The 15,497-nt window shown below is 51.8% G+C and overlaps 2 protein-coding genes across 5 annotated transcripts; one reads left to right on the forward strand and one right to left on the reverse strand.

Moving 5' to 3' along the window:
• Positions 1 to 227: 227 nt before the first annotated feature.
• Positions 228 to 10,181, forward strand: FLOT1 (flotillin 1). 4 transcript variants are annotated; one of them, XM_082346941.1, is made up of 13 exons: positions 275 to 413; positions 746 to 802; positions 1,102 to 1,177; positions 1,265 to 1,355; positions 1,582 to 1,725; positions 1,863 to 1,982; positions 2,071 to 2,166; positions 2,372 to 2,524; positions 7,618 to 7,799; positions 7,957 to 8,002; positions 8,124 to 8,261; positions 8,511 to 8,675; positions 9,792 to 10,181. In XM_082346941.1, the coding sequence occupies exons 2-13, from the start codon at positions 760 to 762 to the stop codon at positions 9,819 to 9,821; spliced, it is 1,284 nt and encodes a 427-aa protein (XP_082203067.1). In that variant the 5' UTR covers positions 275 to 413; positions 746 to 759; the 3' UTR covers positions 9,822 to 10,181. The 4 variants fall into 4 exon arrangements, 3 of the variants coding, with proteins under 3 accessions (XP_082203068.1, XP_082203069.1, XP_082203067.1); XM_082346942.1 differs by lacking the exon at positions 1,265 to 1,355 and having other exon boundaries at positions 228 to 413; positions 594 to 802; XM_082346943.1 differs by lacking the exon at positions 1,265 to 1,355 and having other exon boundaries at positions 229 to 413.
• Positions 10,182 to 11,771: 1,590 nt separating this feature from the next.
• TUBB (tubulin beta class I) lies at positions 11,772 to 15,428 on the reverse strand. Its single transcript, XM_082346935.1, has 4 exons — positions 15,195 to 15,428; positions 13,675 to 13,783; positions 13,295 to 13,405; positions 11,772 to 13,007 (listed from the first exon to the last, which is right to left on the reverse strand). Exons 1-4 carry the CDS (start codon positions 15,249 to 15,251, stop codon positions 11,950 to 11,952), a joined length of 1,335 nt encoding a protein of 444 aa, XP_082203061.1. The 5' UTR covers positions 15,252 to 15,428; the 3' UTR covers positions 11,772 to 11,949.
• Between the last annotated feature and the right edge of the window lie 69 nt (positions 15,429 to 15,497).

The raw sequence follows: 15,497 nt of genomic DNA on the forward strand, positions 1-15,497 counted from the left end.
AATCTCCCTTGCCCCGGGGTGCCAGACCCGCTGAGGTCACGTCCCGTAGGGCGGGGCGTGGAGCGGTCTGGGCGGGGCTCCGGACCCCGGAAGGGCGGCGAATTGGGGGCCGCTCCACCCGACCCCGGGCTGGCTCGGCAGCCCGGGTGAGCCGGGGCTCGGGCGGGCTGCGGACCGGAGCGCGGCCTGCTGGGAAAGGGGTGGGCCGAGGGGGGGGGGCGGTTGGTCCGCCGCGGAGGCGGGGTCGCGTCTGCCGCAGCGACAGGGTGCGGCCTGGTGGGGGGGAAGGGCGCCAGCGCGGGCCCAGCTCCCAGGCAGGCTGTGCGCGAGCGGCCCCTGCTCGGCTCACAGGTCCCCTGCGCGTCCCAACCCTGCCCCGGACCCCGGCCAGGCCGCTGCCCGCGTCCGGGAAGGTAGGTGGGGGTGGGGTGGGGAGATGGAGTCGGGCTGTGGAGGAGCAGGGACGGTGGCGCAAGGGTCTGGGGGTCTCCAAGGGCCGGGAGAGCTTTATCAGATAAGGGGGAAACCATCGTCACTGAAGGTGGGGCGCGGCAAGGGGCTGGGAGTCGCTGGGTGACTGCGAAATTTCACAGGGTAAAGCCTTAGCGGATCCGTGGGCGCGGAAGGGACTGGGCCGCGTTGTCTGCAGGCGGGGCGGGACTGACAGGAAAGCGAAAGGGTTCACTCCTGTGGACTCCACAGTGCCCCTTGCTATCAGCAAAGGCTTTCTCTCCTCCTCCTCCAGCTCCAGCCTGAGCCATGTTTTTCACCTGTGGCCCAAACGAGGCCATGGTGGTCTCCGGTAAGTATTGTTCTCTGCTCAGCCAGTGACCCCCAAGTCCCCGCAGAGGTCTCTTCCCCCTCTCCCCACCAGCTCCCCAGCACCAGACCTTCTGCCCACCCCACCCCCATGGCTGCAAGCCACCCACTTGGGGTGACTCCCTGCCGCTACGCTTCCAAGGCCTACACTGCCCGCCGCTCCTGCCAGCGCCCAGATTTCTTCGTGGGGATTGCTCCCCCCTCCCTTCCCCAGTTGTCTTCCACATTCCAGCTCCACCGTGGCCACCGGCCACCACAGCTCATTGCCTCCTCACCGTGCAGGTTTCTGCCGGAGCCCCCCAGTCATGGTGGCTGGAGGACGTGTCTTTGTCCTGCCCTGCATCCAGCAAATCCAAAGGTAGGTAACAAGAGAACTAGGGAAAGGGAACCCCCCTTTTCTCTCTTTTCTCCTTTTCACACTGTCCACCCCTTCTTTTTCCCTTAGGATCTCTCTCAACACACTGACCCTCAATGTCAAGAGTGAAAAGGTTTACACTCGCCATGGGGTCCCCATCTCAGTCACTGGCATTGCCCAGGTGAGGCTTTCAGAGCCTTTCCCCCAAAGTCCACTCCCCCATCACCTCCTCTGTCCCCAGACATTAAGAATCTTCTGACCATGGCCTTCCCTACCTCTGCCTATGGAGAAATTTCTCTGCTAGTCTCAGCTTCTCCAGGGATCCCCAAGGCACTTGACTCTCCCTGTTTCCTCCCTGTCTTCATGAGACCTTCACCACACCCTCCCTAATCCTATTCTGGCTACAGGTGAAAATTCAGGGCCAGAACAAGGAAATGTTGGCAGCTGCCTGCCAGATGTTCCTGGGCAAGACGGAGGCTGAGATTGCCCACATCGCACTGGAGACGCTGGAGGGCCACCAGAGGGCTATCATGGCCCACATGACTGTGGAGGTGGGCCTGAGGGCAGGGAAAGATCTGGAAGGGATGCCAGAGTGAGAGGGGCCTAAGGACCGAGCTAGTCTGTAGGAGACAGTGGTCAGAGGATCTGAGAGCTTACGTTCCTTCTTCCCTCCATCGTGTTATCCTAGGAAATCTATAAGGACAGGCAGAAATTCTCAGAGCAGGTTTTCAAAGTGGCCTCCTCAGACCTGGTCAACATGGGCATCAGCGTGGTCAGCTACACCCTGAAGGACATTCACGACGATCAGGTAAACCTAGGCAGTTGCTTCTCCCCGCTTTCCTGCTCCCATCTGTTAAACCTTCCCGAGGACTGTGATATCTGCAACTCTCCCACAGGACTATTTGCACTCCTTGGGGAAGGCTCGAACAGCTCAAGTCCAAAAAGATGCTCGGATTGGGGAAGCAGAGGCCAAGAGAGACGCTGGGATCCGGGTGAGAGATCTGGGGGTTGCTTGGTCACCGTGAGCTTATTGTGCACCTGGTGGAAGAGGGGATGGCATGGGGGCTGGTAGAGCAGGGTTGGCAGAAGATATAAATGAGGCCGGGCCTGGGGTGAAGACAGAGGAGCTTGGTGGAGAGCAGGCTCTCTCCCTGGGGCCTTCCCCTCCCTACTCTGACTCCCCGCCTGCATGGACAGGAGGCCAAAGCCAAGCAGGAAAAGGTGTCTGCTCAGTACCTGAGTGAGATCGAGATGGCCAAGGCGCAGAGGGACTACGAGCTCAAGAAGGCTGCATATGACATTGAGGTCAACACCCGCCGAGCACAGGCTGACCTGGCCTATCAGCTTCAGGTCAGAGCCCCCATGCTGGCCCGGTGGCAGGCTGGACTTCACTCCCTCCCCGTTCTTCTCAGGCCACCACTCTCTCTCATATTCTAACTCTGATCCCCTTATTCTGGCCCTCCATTTCTGACCCCACTCCTCCTTATGAGGAAGATTTAAAAGACGTAAACGTTTCAGCTGAAAAGCAAAGAAAAGGCCTAGAAAGGATGCGCTCCATAGGGCTGATCATGGGCTTGGGGCAGGTTGTGCCCTGTGCCAGGGCACCTGGATGAGGGGGTGAACCAGAGCTAAGGTCCAACCATACTCCACATCGGGCCTGGGTGAATGGGTCTGCATCCACCCAGAGGAAGGGGTGCCTTTTTCTAATTTGCACAGGGGTACTCCGTGGGCCCACAGCAGCCCTGGTGATCACAGAAGTGCGTGAGGAAGGAAAACGTGGACTTGGGCTTTGAATCCCACAAAATGAGACATGGGGGCCCTTGAAAATGCAGGGAGGTGTAGTCGATCCTCATCGTTTGTGGATCCCATATTTGAGAATTTGCCTCATCACTAAAATTTATTGGTTATCTCAGAACCAGTATTTTTTGTACTGATGACCATTTGCAAACATGCGCAGAGTGGAGAAAACTTTGAGTTGCCTGATATGTGCCTCCCAGTTTAGGTTGAACAAGAAGATGTTCTGCCTTCTTGTTTCGGCTCATACTGTAAACAGTGTCATTTTCATAGTATATTCACTGCCACATTTTTTGCGCTTTTGTGCTTTTTTTTGGTGATTTCACAGTTTAAAATGTCCCCAAATGTAGTGCTGAAGTGCCGTCTAGTGTTCCTAAGTGCAAGAAGGCTGTGATGTGCCTGATGGAGAAGATGTGTGTGTTAGATAAGCTTCTTTTAGGTATGAGTTACAGTGCTGCTGGCCATGAGTTCGTTGTTAATGAATCAACAGATATGTTACATATGGTGTCTTTAAGCAGAAACACATAAAACAAGGATATATAGGATTTCCCGGGCGGTCCAGTGGTTAAGACTCCGTGCTTCCGGTGCAGGTGGTGTGGGTTCGATCCCTGGTCGGGGAACTAAGATCCCACATGCTGCACATCTCGGCCAAAAAAAAGGATATATATTGATCTGTTTATCTGTTATGACCAGAGGCTCACAGGAACCTAAACCTGTATTTCCCGTAGGAACAAAATAAGTGTTTTGTTAATTCAGTGTTTATGGCTACTTTATAAAACAGAACTACCATAAATAACGAGAATCAACTGTACTCTGAGACCTTTACCCAAAGGGTAGCAATATTATGAAATTCATTTTTGCCAAGAGTTGGTACAGGGTGAAATTATGAAATGCAGCACATCTTTAGTTATGATGTTAAATCCCTGGATGGCTTGACAGGTACCTGAGTGTGGCATAGTACTTTGCTACTCAAAGTGTGGTCTGCCTCCCAGCAACATCAGTATCCCTGGGGAGCTTGTTAGAAATACAAAATCTGAGGCTCCAGCCCAGCTGACCAAGTCAGAATCTGTATTTTAACAAAATCCCTAGGTGATTCATGTATTGATACACATGGGAGTTTGAGAAGCATTAACATAGTGGAAACCACCAGCTTGGGTGGGACTTAACCCACCCAAGGATAAGGTCCTTAATCTTCTTCTCAACATGGCTCTCCTTGTCTGCACATCAAAGGGCTGGGCTGGTTTGGGTTCTGTTCAGCTTTTATTAGTTCCTCATTTTGTGCCAGCCAGGCTTTGTGCTAGGTGCTGGGGAAATAAGGATTTACTCAACAGGTATCTGTTAAATGCCTGTTATGTGCCAGGCATTGTTTTGGAGGTGAGTATATAAGTATGAATGAGACAGAATAAGATTCCTGCCCTCATGGAGCTTTACATTATAATACACAAAACCACTAATAAGCAAATAACCTTCACTGGCTCTAATTACATGAAGTGTTATGAAGGAAATACATGGGTGGTACTTTACTGGGGGGATACTCTATTAGGTCGGGGGTGATCAGAGAAAGCTTTGGTGAGGAAGTGATACATGAGATAAACCCTGAAGATGAGAAAGAGCCAATGATGTAAAGAGTTGTGGGCCAAGAACATTCTAGTCCAGTGCTGTTCAAATAGAACTTTCTGAAATGATGGAAATGCTCTATATCTGTGCTGTGATGTTGAGCACTTGTAATGTGGCTCGTGTGACTGAGGAACTGAATTTTTAAATTTTTTATTTTGATTTAAATAGCTATATGTGGCAAGTGACTAGGCAGGGGACTGGCACATGCAAAGACCCTGATGTAGCAAAGAGCTCGGCGTGTCCCAGGAACAGAAAGGAGGTTTCGGATCCAGTATGGCTGGTGTGCTGTGAGTAGGGAGAGGCAGGCGGGACCAGGTCTCCTAGGGTTCGGGTGGCCGTGATGGAGACTTAGAAGATTCAAAGCACAATGGGAAGCTATTGGAGAACTTTAAGCAGGGAGGTGCTCTGGTCTAATTTACATTTTTACAAGGATCAGTACAGGTGTTACGTGGAGAATTGATTGTCAAAAGAGAAGAGAAGGGGGCTTCCCTGGTGGCGCAGTGGTTAAGAATCCGCCTGCCAACACAGGGCACACGGGTTGGAGCCCTGGTCCGGGAAGATCCCACATGTCGTGGAGCAACTAAGTCCGTGCGCCACAACTACTGAGCCTGCGCTGTAGAGCCCGCGAACCACAACTACTAAAGACCGCGCGCCTAGAGCCTGTGCTCCGCAACAAGAGAAGCCACCGCAATGAGAAGCCCGCGCACTGCAATGAAGAATAGCCCCCGCTCGCTGCAACTAGAACAGCAACGAAGACCCAACGCAGCCAAAAATAAATAAATTAAATAAATTAATTAAAAAAAAAAAAAGAGGAAGCAGGGAGATGAGTTAGAAGGTTTTTCAAAGATGATGGATTGCATAAATGCAGCTAATTGCACTCCCTCTTAAAACCTCACTAAATCCACATAAGGTGATTAAAAAAAAAATAGATGGAAAGAATAGGAACAGAAGCAACAGAAACCGTAGCATCATTTTGGACGCTGGAAAGCCGTGGTAATTGACCAAGGAGGTCTGAGACAGCTGAGCCCAAAGCTGCAAGGGAGAAAACAATGAAATGATCTGAGGCTCAGGAGCTGGCAGCACCAGGGGCCTCTGGAGCTGTGATGAAGACTGTTGAAGTAAGGAGAAACAGGTGAAAAGTGACTTCTCAGAGCGCTCTGGCTCCCTGCCTCTGGGTAATGCTCCCTTCTCTGCCCCAGTAGACTTCTGGAGGTTTATTATCTGATGAGAGTAGACCAGAGGACATGACCTGGGGCCAGCCAGGCACAGGTGAGGGCCTAAGTACTTAACCAGTAACAGGCATGAAGAGACTGTCTGCCTATTGAATGCTGAATACTGACCACTTCCCCTAACCACTCACCCCACATGGCTCTCAGAACCCCCATCTTCCAAAGAAGAGATCAGAAGACTGCTCTGGGGAACATGACCAATCCAAGATGAATGACTTGAAGATCCTGAATCTGAGGTTCCTCAGCAGATGAACTGCCTAGGTAAGCCTAGATTGAAGCTCAAAGCCAATGAGCCTCACCCACATACCCAGAGTTTCCCTTCAGTGTTTCAGACCTTCCTCCCTGTGAGCAGACAAGCAAGGAATCCCTGACATATGAGGGATCCTGCAACATGGAAGACAGGCCAAAACCACAAGCAGAGCAAAGCAATTTGAAGGATACATACTACGCAGGGAGAAGAAAGCTTAAAAAAAAAAATTAATATCCTCAGTGATAAGAGAGTAATTCACATCTAGGAAATCAGGACATAGAAAACAAAAAACTTTTAGAAATTAATAAGATGGAAGAACTGAAAAAAAAAATCACAGTGGAAGAGAAATTCTAATAAATTTCCCAGAAAATAGAACAAGACAGAAGGAAACATCAGAAGGAAATCATCAGTGAAAAGATTCAAACATGTTTATCTGACTTTCTGGATTGAAATGGTCCAAGTGCCCAAAACAGTGAATGAAAAACATCTACCTTGAAGAACATCACTGTGAAATTTCAGAACACTGAGAATAAAGAAAAGAACTAAAAGTTTCCAGAGAGAATGAACAGATCTCAAGCAAAGGGTCAGGCATCAGAATGACTTCAGATTTCTCAAGAAGCTAGAAGACTCTGGAACAATGCCTTAAAAATTCTGGTGGAAGATTAATAACAACCTAGTAACCTGTACTCAGCCTAATCGTCATTCAAATAGAAGAGTGGAGTGGGGCTTCCCTGGTGGCGCAGTGGTTAGGAATCCGCCTGCCAATGCAGGGGACACAGGTTCGTGCCCTGGTCTGGGAAGATCCCACATGCCGCGGAGCGGCTAGGCCCGTGAGCCACAACTACTGAGCCTGCGCGTCTGGAGCCTGTGCTCTGCAACGGGAGAGGCCACGACAGTGAGAGGCCCACGCACCGCGATGAAGAGTGGCCCCCACTCGCCGCAACTGGAGAAAGCCCTTGCACAGAAACGAAGACCCAACACAGCCATAAATAAATAAATAAATAAATTTATTTTAAAAAAGAAATTGAGAATATAGTTTAAAAAAAAAAAGAGTGGAGTGAAAATCTCAGAGAAGCAAGATCTGAAAAAACTTATTGTCCACAAACTCTTTCTTTTTTTTTTTTAATTAATTAACTAATTAATTTTTGGCTGCGTTGGGTCTTCGTTGCTGCACGCGGGCTTTCTCTAGTTGCGGTGAGCAGGGACCACTCTTCGTTGCAGTGCACGGGCTTCTCATTGTGGTGGCTTCTCTTGTTGTGGAGCACGAGCCCTAGGCGCGCAGGCTTCAGTAGTTGTGGCTCGCGGGCTCTAGAGCACAGGCTCAGTAGTTGTGGCGCACGGGCTTAGTTGCTCCGCAGCATGTGGGATCTTCCCAGACCAGGGATCGAACCTGTGTCCCCTGCATTGGCAGGCGGATTCTTAACCACTGCGCCACCAGGGAAGTCCCCCTGCTCTATTTTTATATCCCGCCCTGGAGCCCCGGCCCTAGCTTCCCTGCCTGCTTCCTGGCCGCTTGCTCTTCAGCTCTGACTCTGAGCATCCCTCCTTCCCAGGTGGCCAAGACGAAGCAGCAGATCGAGGAGCAGCGGGTCCAGGTGCAGGTGGTGGAGCGGGCCCAGCAGGTGGCAGTGCAGGAGCAGGAGATCGCCCGCCGGGAGAAGGAGCTGGAGGCCCGCGTGCGGAAGCCGGCGGAAGCCGAGCGCTACAAGCTGGAGCGCCTAGCAGCGGCAGAGAAGTAAACACCCCTTCCTGGCCCCCTGCGGCTCCTTCACCACCTGGGCGCCCCCAGGCGAATTGCTGAGGCCTTCTTTACCTGTACTCCTCCTGTGGAGTCTTTCTCCCAGAGCGAGGGCTCTTCCTCAGCTCCTCCCTCCACTCCCTTCTCTGCCCAGGTCCCAGCTGATCATGCAGGCAGAGGCAGAAGCCGAGTCTGTGCGGGTGAGTCAGCAGGTGGCTCTTGCCGGCTTGTGGAGGGAGTGGGATTGTGCTGGGATTGTGCTGGGATTTCTTGTCCTTAACTACCGCCATCAGTACCCCAGGCGTCCTGTACCCTCCTCAGATGCGTGGGGAAGCCGAGGCCTTTGCCGTAGGGGCCCGAGCCCGGGCCGAGGCTGAGCAGATGGCCAAGAAGGCAGAGGCATTCCAGCTGTACCAGGAGGCTGCTCAGTTGGACATGCTGCTGGAGAAGCTGCCCCAGGTCTGGGGGTCGTGTGGACAAAAGCAGCGGAGGGACAGGAAGAGGGAATGAGGGGTGGGGGAAATGAGGGGCTGGGAGAGAACCAGGCTAGGGGCCATAAATTCGGGGTGAGAATTACAAGCCAGTGACCAGAGTGAGGGAGGGTGATCCTCACAAAAGTGAAGGACAGGGATCTTAAAACCCAGAGTAAGGAGTCTTAGGATGGGTGTGGTCAGACTGCAGGTGCTGAGTGGGCATCTTACCTACCAGGTGGCAGAGGAGATCAGTGGTCCCTTGACCTCGGCCAATAAGATCACACTGGTGTCCAGTGGAAGTGGGGCCATGGGGGCGGCCAAAGTGACCGGGGAAGTGCTGGACATCCTGAGCCGCCTGCCGGAGAGCGTGGAGAGACTCACAGGCATCAGCATCTCCCAGGTGAGGGTTTCTAGGGCGGGGGCTGTGGAGCCGAATCGCCAGGTTCTTATGGCATGTGATGCAGCGGGCCTAGCATGGGGCCAGCACCCAGGAGGCCTGGGGGCCGCTGACGTTTATTAATTGCTTTCTGTGTGCCAGACACAGTGCTAAACTTCTACACAAATGGTTTAAAATTTTTTTAAAATCAAACTTCCTTTGGGGTATGTAGGGTTTTACAAAGTAAAGAAACTGAACTTCCAGTTTAGCCCATGTCATACAGCTGGTGAAGCTGGGCTTCAAACCCAGGCCAGCTATCTCTGGAGCCTGTGCTCTTGGTCACCCCACTAGTAGAAGGAACTAGCTGCAGCCTGTTGACAATTAATTCCAAGGCATATCACTGCTTTTCTTGGTGCCTGTTTATTCACCTGTAGATTATGGTAGAGATCAGAGTAGGACCTAGAGCCAGACTGTTTTGGTGTGAATCTTGGCCCCAATGCATGCTGTGACCTTGGAAAAGTTAATCTTCTCTGCACCTGTTTCTTCACCTTAAAACTGGGTTAATAAAAGTAACTACCCTGTTGAATTGTTAAGGGGATTAAATGAGTAGATATTTGCAGTGTTTAGAACAGTGCCTAGCATGTAGTAAGTACTATATAAGCGTGTTAAAGGACTTCGCTGGCAGTCCGGTAGTTAATACTCCACGTTCCCAATGCAGGGGGTGTGGGTTCGATCCCTGGTCGGGGAACTAAGATCCCGCATTCTGCACAGCCAAAACAACAAAAACAAAACAAAGAGTGTGTTAAATAAAAAATGCATATGTAAATAAAAGCACCAGACTAAATCAGTTACCTTCGAGCTGGGTTCCTTGGAGTCTCCTTGAGGTCTGTAGTGGATAATTGGGAGCTAAGGAGGGCCTGTGCAAGCAGGGATCTGGCTCCCTTCACCCCTTTGCAGTAAGTAATTCATTATTATACAAGAATCCAAATGACCGCTTGGCAAAGGGGGTGAGGTCGGGTACCAGAAAATACTAGAATACTCACGGAAGTATGCGTCCTCCCTGCAGCCTGTTCATGCAGATGGGAGCCTGGGAGAGCAGGGCACCTGGTTCCCATAGTCATCACTGTTGTCTTTTGCCAGGTGAACCACAAGCCTCTGAGAACAGCCTGAGCCCTCGACCTTCACGATGCCCAGCCTCATAACTCAAGTTGCCTGAATGCTCCCAATATTGCATGCACTTCAGCTGGCTCCCCAAGCACATCGTTTGACAGCAGAGTTCCACCGCTTGTCTCTCCTTGCCAAATAGCCTGTCCCTTGCCTTGGAAGGGAAGGGTTGCTCCCTTTTCCAGCCCCGTACTGCAGACTGCCAGTCCCGCAGGGGTCCCATGCCAGCCTTCTGATGATCCCACCCCCAACTTATTTAACTTAATCTACTGTCTGAGCCTGTTGTCCAGAATTCTTCCTTGACCAAGCCTTGAGGGGTGGTCTGCAGGTTCTCAGCTTTGTCAAATAAATTGCTATTAATAAGTACTGATACTTATGAACAGTTAATACAGCAGAACTAACTCAAAATGAATGCTAGAATGTAGCTTTCGCCTTTGCATTCAATAGGCTTTTTACAATGGGAGAGAGGCAGTAGTTACTTGTATGTTGTTATAGAATTAATCCCCCTCCCAACCCTGAAGTTCCTTATAGTCAGCAAAGCATGCTGAAGTGGAAGCAATATCAATAATTGCATTAGTCCCTAGAATTACTGAAAATACGGCCAAGGGAAATTGTTACATTTGTTAAATTTCCAGGGCAGCTTTGAGACTATTACATTGTGCTCCTTGAAGCATGAGGTATTAGATGGAACATAGTTTAGAATGGGACCATGGTGTGACATCCCTCACTAGTGATTTTTTGCCTTAGGCTGAGAAAATCCACAGGATTACAGACATCAGCGTTACCCATAACAGAAAGGAACCCTGGATGCAGTCTGCATTCGGGATTCTTCTGGAGCACTGTTAAAAACAGACTGCTGGGGTCCAACCCATTCTGGTTCAGTACATCTGGGCAGGATTGTTCAAGGGGATGCTGATCTTGCAACCATGTGACATTCATCTCAGTTCCCTTCTCTGTCCCTAGATCTTGCATCTGGGCCTATACCTACCCCAGTTACTAAGACAGGTACAGGTGGTGGGTACCAGGGATTAAGGTGTAAGGATATTCTTCTCATCAGTTTATGGGAAGTAGAATATATTATATAACTGAACTTGAGCCCCATGCCTCCACCAGCGATCTTTCCCTGAATGAGCACACATCTCGCAACTTTTTTTTTTTCAATTCCCGTTTATTTTTGGCTCTTGGGGCAATGTCATCTTTTCAATATGAAAAAAAGCAGCAAGTTCAACACAATAGAAATCTGAAGTGTAGAATAGGACAAAACCAAGGGTAGGGGGGAAGGCAGTAGCAAAAGTAAGAGATGAGGTGTTGCCAAAAGCTGGAGGGTGTCCTGTCCCCTCTCTGGGGAATGACATTTAGGTGGTAGCACATAGCTTTCCATATAGGTACAGAAGGGCTGATAGTCATTTTTTTCTGTAAGAAAGGCAGGGCTGGGGAGGGGCTTTCTGGAGGCTTAGAGACTAGTCTCTCTTGCTCCTCTTGATCCCCTTTTCTGACCAGGGGAAAGGAAGGAATCCAACATTATGAAGGAGGTAAAGTGGAAGAGGGAAGGAGCCCAGGACAGAGCTTGGAGGGAGACTGAAAATGGAGATAATACTGTTAACACCTCCCCAGAAGCTGAGAGAGGAGCAGAGAGATACCTGGAAACTAGGACTTCAATAGCCTGGATGCCCCTCTCCAAAACCCCACCCCTCCCCGGTAGGGACTTCTACCTGCTGCTTGGTTTCCTTTCCCCTGGGCTACCACATGGGCCTAGGATGGTGGTCATCTATCCGGGTTATCAGCACATGGTTCTGAATGGGATTTGATGAGACCCAGCTTCTTGAGAGTTTATCTTGAAAACAGAGAGGGAAATGTTAACTGGACAGATGGGAGGAGTGGGCACCAGAAGGAAATACAGGGTTACCCAGAATGGCAGAAATCTAGGTTCCCCAGAGTGGAAAGAGAGAGGAGACATTCAACAAACAACAGATATTTATTGAGCGCCTATTATGTGCCAGGCACTGTTCTAGAACCCCCCCCCCAAAAAAGAAAAAAAAAGAGGCAGAAAACGCAAATTCTGAGGGAGAGGAAAGGGGCGGTTGAGGAAGAAGGCGGAGGGGACTGAGAAGCCTGAGGTGATGGGGACTCGGCCTTAGGCCTCCTCTTCGGCCTCCTCACCGAAATCCTCCTCCTCTTCTGCGGTGGCATCCTGGTACTGCTGGTACTCGGAGACGAGGTCATTCATGTTGCTCTCAGCCTCGGTGAACTCCATCTCGTCCATGCCCTCACCTGTGTACCAGTGGAGAAAGGCCTTCCGGCGGAACATGGCAGTGAACTGCTCTGAGATGCGCTTGAACAGCTCCTGGATGGCTGTGCTGTTTCCAATGAAGGTGACCGCCATCTTGAGGCCACGGGGTGGGATGTCGCAGACAGCCGTCTTGACATTGTTGGGGATCCATTCCACGAAGTAGCTGCTGTTCTTGTTCTGCACGTTGAGCATCTGCTCATCCACCTCCTTCATGGACATCCGCCCACGGAAGACAGCAGCCACGGTGAGGTACCGGCCATGGCGGGGGTCACAGGCAGCCATCATGTTCTTGGCATCGAAGACCTGCTGGGTGAGCTCCGGCACAGTGAGGGCCCGATACTGCTGGCTTCCACGGCTGGTTAGAGGGGCAAAGCCAGGCATGAAAAAGTGGAGACGTGGGAAGGGCACCATGTTGACTGCCAGCTTGCGGAGGTCAGCATTGAGCTGGCCAGGGAAGCGGAGGCAGGTGGTGACACCACTCATGGTGGCCGAGACGAGGTGGTTCAGGTCCCCGTAGGTTGGCGTGGTCAGCTTGAGGGTGCGGAAGCAGATGTCGTAAAGGGCCTCGTTGTCAATGCAGTAGGTCTCATCAGTGTTCTCCACCAGCTGATGGACGGAGAGGGTGGCATTGTAGGGCTCAACCACAGTGTCGGACACTTTGGGTGAGGGCACCACACTGAAGGTGTTCATGATGCGGTCAGGATACTCTTCACGGATCTTGCTGATGAGCAAGGTGCCCATTCCAGAGCCGGTGCCCCCGCCCAATGAGTGGGTCAGCTGGAAGCCCTGCAGGCAGTCACAGCTCTCAGCCTCCTTCCGAACCACATCCAGGACCGAGTCAACCAGCTCGGCCCCCTCTGTATAGTGGCCCTTGGCCCAGTTGTTGCCTGCCCCAGACTGACCTGCAATGGGGTCAGAAGGCAAGCTTGGTTAGTAAAGTGTGCAAGATACATGGCCACATTTCTACCTTTCAACTTTTGGAGTAATGCCCGTGGATGTATCTTCTCTCCCTCTCCTGTGATACACCTGTCGCCCCCCCCACAATTTACTATTTAAAGCAGTCACTACCTCCATCCTCCGTTAGATTTCAAAACACAGCCCTGTATAAGTTCTTCAGTACAATCATTTCCTAACTCTTGCTGCACCCAAATAACTTGAATAAGTATCTACTATTGTGTATGTAACTCACCAAAAACAAAGTTGTCTGGTCTGAAGATCTGACCAAAAGGCCCTGAGCGAACAGAGTCCATGGTCCCAGGCTCTAGATCCACCAAGATAGCACGAGGAACATATTTGCCACCTACAGAGGATAAAGTAGCATTGTAAAAACTGACAGACATAAAGGTAAATATTTGGGGGCTGGGAGGCAGCCGGGGACCCAAACTAGTGATTCCAGGCACTGCCACCAGGTGGCAGCAGAGCCACTTTTGAGCCCCGATGGGGGAAATGAAAGGCCTCCAAAGGGAGAGAATGGATTCATTCAAAGGGGATAAAGGGTTTCCCAGGGAGGCAGAGACCCCAGAAAAGTGGGAGTGATGGGACCCGTGATTCACGGCCTCCTGCCCTCACCTGTGGCTTCATTGTAGTACACGGAGATGCGGTCCAGCTGCAGGTCGCTATCCCCATGATAGGTGCCGGTGGGGTCGATGCCATGTTCATCACTGATCACCTCCCAGAACTGCCGGGGGAGAGCAATGGGTCCTCAACAGCTCAGGTTCCAGCCAATTATACGCCCTCTACCGCCATTTTAATTCCAGATACGCCTGTGGCGGGCCCTCCCCTAGGGCCTGGCATTCCTTCTGCCTACCACACCCTTCGCCTAAACACCTGCACACGCGGGAAAACTGCAGCTTTCACTGCTTGGGATGTGAGATGCTGTGGAAGGTCCCGGCGATCGCAGGCACCCGAGGTTGGTACATGGAGGCGGCCGACTTGCTCGGAGAAGCGCACCTCCCCGCCCCCCCTTCGCAGGGCACAAAGAGCTGGGGGCCGGAGAAAGGAGCCACTGCCGCAGGCGCCCACCCCGCCCGGCACGTGACCGCGGCGCAGGCGCGCGCCGAGCCGCCGACAAAGGGAGGCGCCGCGCGTGGGCGGGGCCGAAGCGCGAATTCCGCGCGGTAAGGGCGGGACTTGGCTCGGGCTCGCGCGCCCCCAGCCGGCTGGCCCGGCCGCATTGTCCCAGCGCGCCAGGGTCCCGCCCTTCTGCTCTAACGTAGCAGCCGCGCTTCCTCCCCGCCCCTCCCCCGCTACACTGTAACCGCGCGCAAAGGAAAAAAAAAAAACCTCCCCCTTGGCCTCGGAATTTTATTTCTTCTTTAGCTTTTAATTTTAACCCCCTTGCTTTAAATGAGGTTTTTCTTCCTTTGTCCTACTCTTTGGCCCTGAGGAGCCCTTTTAAAGAAAGCACTCCCCCTTTCCCCTCGCTCTTTCTCCATATCTGTTCACGCCCTAAAAGGGTCTCGGTTAAGGGCAAATGAAAGAAACTGAAATTAGTCCAGCACATATTAGCCTTCCATGCACGAAAAACTGGGGGACCGCCCCTTGGGGATCGCGGGTGCCCGGAGACACCTGATCTTTTGTAAAGGATATCGCGTAGTGCAGCCCACCCTGGCGCATCGTGTCCCCCACATTTGGATCTGACCTCTCTGCAGCTGCCCGCCAGCCTCGCCCCTTCCCCCTCCGGCTTAGCCCTCCGAAGCCCCGCCAAGGGGGATGCACATGGGGAAAACCTCATCTCGCTTTGTCTCGGGCCGTTTCCGCATCTCCCTCGCTCCCGGGTCCTCGGACCGTTAGCAGATGCCCTTTTTAAGTAAAATTTTACAGAAACTCGGTTTTCCCGCCCCCTAAACCTGAAGGGTGCTTTTAACAGCTTCCCCAAAATGAGCCTGCCAAGAAAAATTCCCCATTTTTCAAAAGCAAATCCCAGCTTTGCATAATACAAACGTGTATTATATATACATACAACTTTTAAGGGGCAAAGCCTGACTAAGAATGGAGGATGCGAATGTCCCAGAGCCATTCGTCATAATTTACCTGGATTTTTTTCTTCTCAAAAATAAATATAGTCAAAAGAGGTTAAAAATCCTTACCTTGGCACCGATCTGATTGCCACACTGACCGGCCTGGATGTGCACGATTTCCCTCATTTTTAAAATTTATTGTAATCTTTTTGCTCGCCTCACAAGTGTGTACGGGGCAAGAAAATGATATGTAATTAGTTTTTCTCTGCTGCTGGTCGCAGGCTGGAAGGATGGGACGGGGCCCGGAGGCTGGAGCAGCGAGGTCCGAACTCGGCGGCAGGAAGGTTCTGAGAGGGAGAAAGGAGAGGGGAGGGCGCGGGAGGAAAGGCGGGCAGGGCGGGGCGCGCGTGCGCTGGGGCCGGGAGGCGGGAG

The sequence above is a fragment of the Balaenoptera borealis genome (assembly GCF_965194805.1).
Source record: "Balaenoptera borealis genome assembly, chromosome: 12".
Lineage (NCBI taxonomy): Eukaryota > Metazoa > Chordata > Mammalia > Artiodactyla > Balaenopteridae > Balaenoptera > Balaenoptera borealis.

Excerpts from the sequence above, each read along its gene's own strand:
- FLOT1 (XM_082346941.1), top strand. The coding sequence starts at position 760 with ATGTTTTTCACCTGTGGCCCAAACGAGGCCATGGTGGTCTCCG. Across the intron at positions 803-1,101 it reads CGAGGCCATGGTGGTCTCCG|GTTTCTGCCGGAGCCCCCCA; the intron begins GTAAGTATTGTT and ends CTCACCGTGCAG. Across the intron at positions 8,003-8,123 it reads CAGAAGCCGAGTCTGTGCGG|ATGCGTGGGGAAGCCGAGGC; the intron begins GTGAGTCAGCAG and ends TACCCTCCTCAG.
- TUBB (XM_082346935.1), bottom strand. The coding sequence starts at position 15,251 with ATGAGGGAAATCGTGCACATCCAGGCCGGTCAGTGTGGCAATCAGATC. Across the intron at positions 13,784-15,194 it reads GCAATCAGATCGGTGCCAAG|TTCTGGGAGGTGATCAGTGA; the intron begins GTAAGGATTTTT and ends CTCCCCCGGCAG. Across the intron at positions 13,008-13,294 it reads ACCAGACAACTTTGTTTTTG|GTCAGTCTGGGGCAGGCAAC; the intron begins GTGAGTTACATA and ends ACCCCATTGCAG.